Source organism: Triticum dicoccoides, chromosome 7A, assembly GCF_002162155.2.
Source record: "Triticum dicoccoides isolate Atlit2015 ecotype Zavitan chromosome 7A, WEW_v2.0, whole genome shotgun sequence".
Lineage (NCBI taxonomy): Eukaryota > Viridiplantae > Streptophyta > Magnoliopsida > Poales > Poaceae > Triticum > Triticum dicoccoides.
In genome coordinates this window covers 308,439,362-308,442,187 of record NC_041392.1, presented here as the reverse complement: position 1 = coordinate 308,442,187, position 2,826 = coordinate 308,439,362, and the positions used below count along the sequence as shown (strand labels likewise).

The 2,826-nt window shown below is 39.2% G+C and overlaps 1 protein-coding gene across 1 annotated transcript in view; it reads right to left on the bottom strand.

Moving 5' to 3' along the window:
* Window positions 1-249: 249 nt before the first annotated feature.
* The window catches only part of LOC119330260 (multiple myeloma tumor-associated protein 2 homolog), a 3,668-nt gene continuing 1,091 nt past the window's right edge, over window positions 250-2,826 (bottom strand). The window contains exons 2-4 of the mRNA XM_037603369.1: window positions 1,987-2,076; window positions 906-1,167; window positions 250-776 (exon numbers count right to left, since the gene is read on the bottom strand). Of these exons, the coding sequence (XP_037459266.1) occupies window positions 485-776; window positions 906-1,167; window positions 1,987-2,076 (644 nt within the window). The 3' untranslated portion in view covers window positions 250-484. The remainder of the gene's footprint in view (window positions 777-905; window positions 1,168-1,986; window positions 2,077-2,826) is intronic.

Below are 2,826 nucleotides of genomic sequence, written 5' to 3'. Positions count from 1 at the left end.
GAACCATTAGAATAGTTATGCAGCTACAACGCACGTGTAATTAACAAATGAAAACAAAAAAAACTTGCAAGAGGTTTGAGTCAATGAAAAAATTGCTTTCCAAATATAATGTCAAATACTTAGAAAGAGGTCCTAGAAAATTTATTTGATTCAAAGGGTCTTCCATTTTTGCTGCACCCGGGCAGAACTTCACTAACTGATTGAACAAGTAACCAAGGGAATTATAAATTTTGAGCCGACTAAAATTCATCAGACATGATTTCAGTCTTCTTCATGAAACACCATCTTTTCAATCTTCAACAGGCACAACAAAGTCATGCGATTCTATCCGTAGTTGCACATGTGTTTCTGCGAAATAGGGGCACGGTATAGACAGCAGAATTGAATCATACACTACATTATCAAGCAAGAGTAGCATCCAAGTCATGAAACATGCAAGTAAGGTACAGTAGCAATACTGTTGCAGCGCTGCTAGCCTGCTATGTTAATCAGAATCATGCCTCCTCTTCTGCTTATCCTTGCGGTGGCGCTTCTCCCTGTCCTCCGAGTCGTGTCTACTCTCATACTTGTCTCGCTTCCTCTCTTTTCCCTCATAGTGCTTTTCACGCCTCCGCTCTTTTTCTCTGTCCCCTCTCCTCTCTTCGCCCCGCCTTTTTCCCCTCCTATCACCTTCAGAATCTTCCTGCTTCGTTGCAGGTGCAAAGTCAACCTGCTCAGGCTCCGTTCCAGGAGGGTCAGGACTAAGAGAGCTTGGTTCTTCCTCGTTGTGAGGAGCCCTGGAGTCATGGAGATAATATGTGCGTTAAATTAGATAAATTGACAATAAAATATTATACTAATATACAGTACCACATTCCAAGGGAATTAAAAAAACATAAATAAATTGTTCTGGTGTGAAAACCTACTTGTATAAACCTAATCCTTGCACTTGTGCTGCTTCAGCATGGCCGGCTCCCAAATCCTCTGCGGTAGATCCCCTCTTTATTAGCTCAGCGTATTCATGCTTATCTAAACGATTGCCCTTTGGTCGACTGCTACGCTTGGGAGCTAAGCCAAGTGCCTCGCGCATGGCCTGTTCCTCCTCCTCTTTCACTCTCCTAATTTCTTCCTTCATAGCGTCTTCTGAGTCAGATTGCTTATCCCTTGTATACCACAACAAGTCCTTCCCTGGCAGAGATAGCCAGAGTGTCAATATTATAAAGCAGACAATTTGCGCAGTCAATCACAAGACTAAAGAAATCCATGCAAGATGCATTGCCATTTCAGCCTACTTTAAGTGCAAGCCCATGAAGCCACATGCACAAGCCCAACCGTAAGACACAATCAGGAACTTGCTGCTATCAAAAGGCAGTTATGCCAATGCTAGTGTTCATATTTTACCACCGCAAGAGCATAATAAATGGTAAAAAAAACATGTTATTATGTAACTGGCACACCATACCTATGAACTAGAAGGTTGAACTGTGTAATTGCTCAACCTAATTGTATCCAGAATGTATCCAATCCATAGAGATGATCTAGCAGATAGCAGGTTTTTTTTCAGAGATACGAGTAGCACAGTAGGTATGCAGACTGACTTTTTTACATTATGCCAGATCCTATAATCTAGTTGATCATAGTGCACTAATAAACTTGCCTCACTAAAACATAATAGTGAAATTGTAAAAAGACATAATAACAACTCAGACAGTCAGCAATGATTTGATTAGCAACTTCAGGACATGAGTTGCTAGAGCAATGTGGATTCTTTGAGATTATTATAAGTTATAACTAATGTGCCCTTTGCTAGAAGAATACGTAGTTACACACACATCAAACAGGGAGCTCATCGCATATTAAGTAGTTCACAAGTGCAAACGGGGTTCAGCAGGAAATTATACCAAGAAACATGAGGTTTTGAATCAAATTCACAAAACTAGGAAAGGGCAGTGACATAAGAAATCCGTAGTGCAAGAAAGGGGAGGGGAGGGGGGGAGAGGCGCTTACCTTTCTGCCATCTACCAACAGGAGCCTTAACACTATGACCAAGGTAATTCTCCCGGTGCTTGTCAACCTTCACATCATCCCATTTGAATTCTGTGAGAATAAATAAGACAAGATACTAAGTATTGAGCTATCGATCTCCATTTTATGTCACAATATAATAACAAAGTTATAATGATAAGTATAATAGAAGGCTAGAAAATGGAAATATCAGTGACAATAAGTCAATAACTATTGATGGAATACACGTCTGAGTTGTGATCTGGACTTTTAGGTTCACATTTTGTACTTTGGGTTTTTAAGAAGAAAAAAACAGTTTTTTGTGATGCACTGCAGAATACTAGAGGCATGGCATTAAAACTTTATTTCAATCGTTCCATTTAAATAGGCAAGCAAGGTACAACTAGTTGACAATGCCAGGTTAGTTGTAAATCATAGTTATCCCCTAATATGTGAAGTAAAAACATAATAGCACTAGGCTATATACTGCTATAACTGTTCCAGAACACAGGCAGAAGCGCAGACGTAATTGTAACTAGAATCTAATTATTTTGGTAAATTATTCTTACTGTTGATTAGCAGGGACTTTGCCCATTCCAGTGATGCAACTAACATCTAAAAAGGATATAGAAATATAATGAACATAAGTCAATGTCTTCATTTTTGTGTTGTCCACCAGCTTGAAGAATAAACACTGGTGCATGTGCATATTGTATACCTCAACAGTTTTTGAAACCTGTACAAATTTATTTAAGGTCATAGGTTCGCTTAGATGGATGCTGATGCCAGAATAGTGAAATACTACTATGTGACATCATGTCTAATCCTGGAAAATGACCTAGA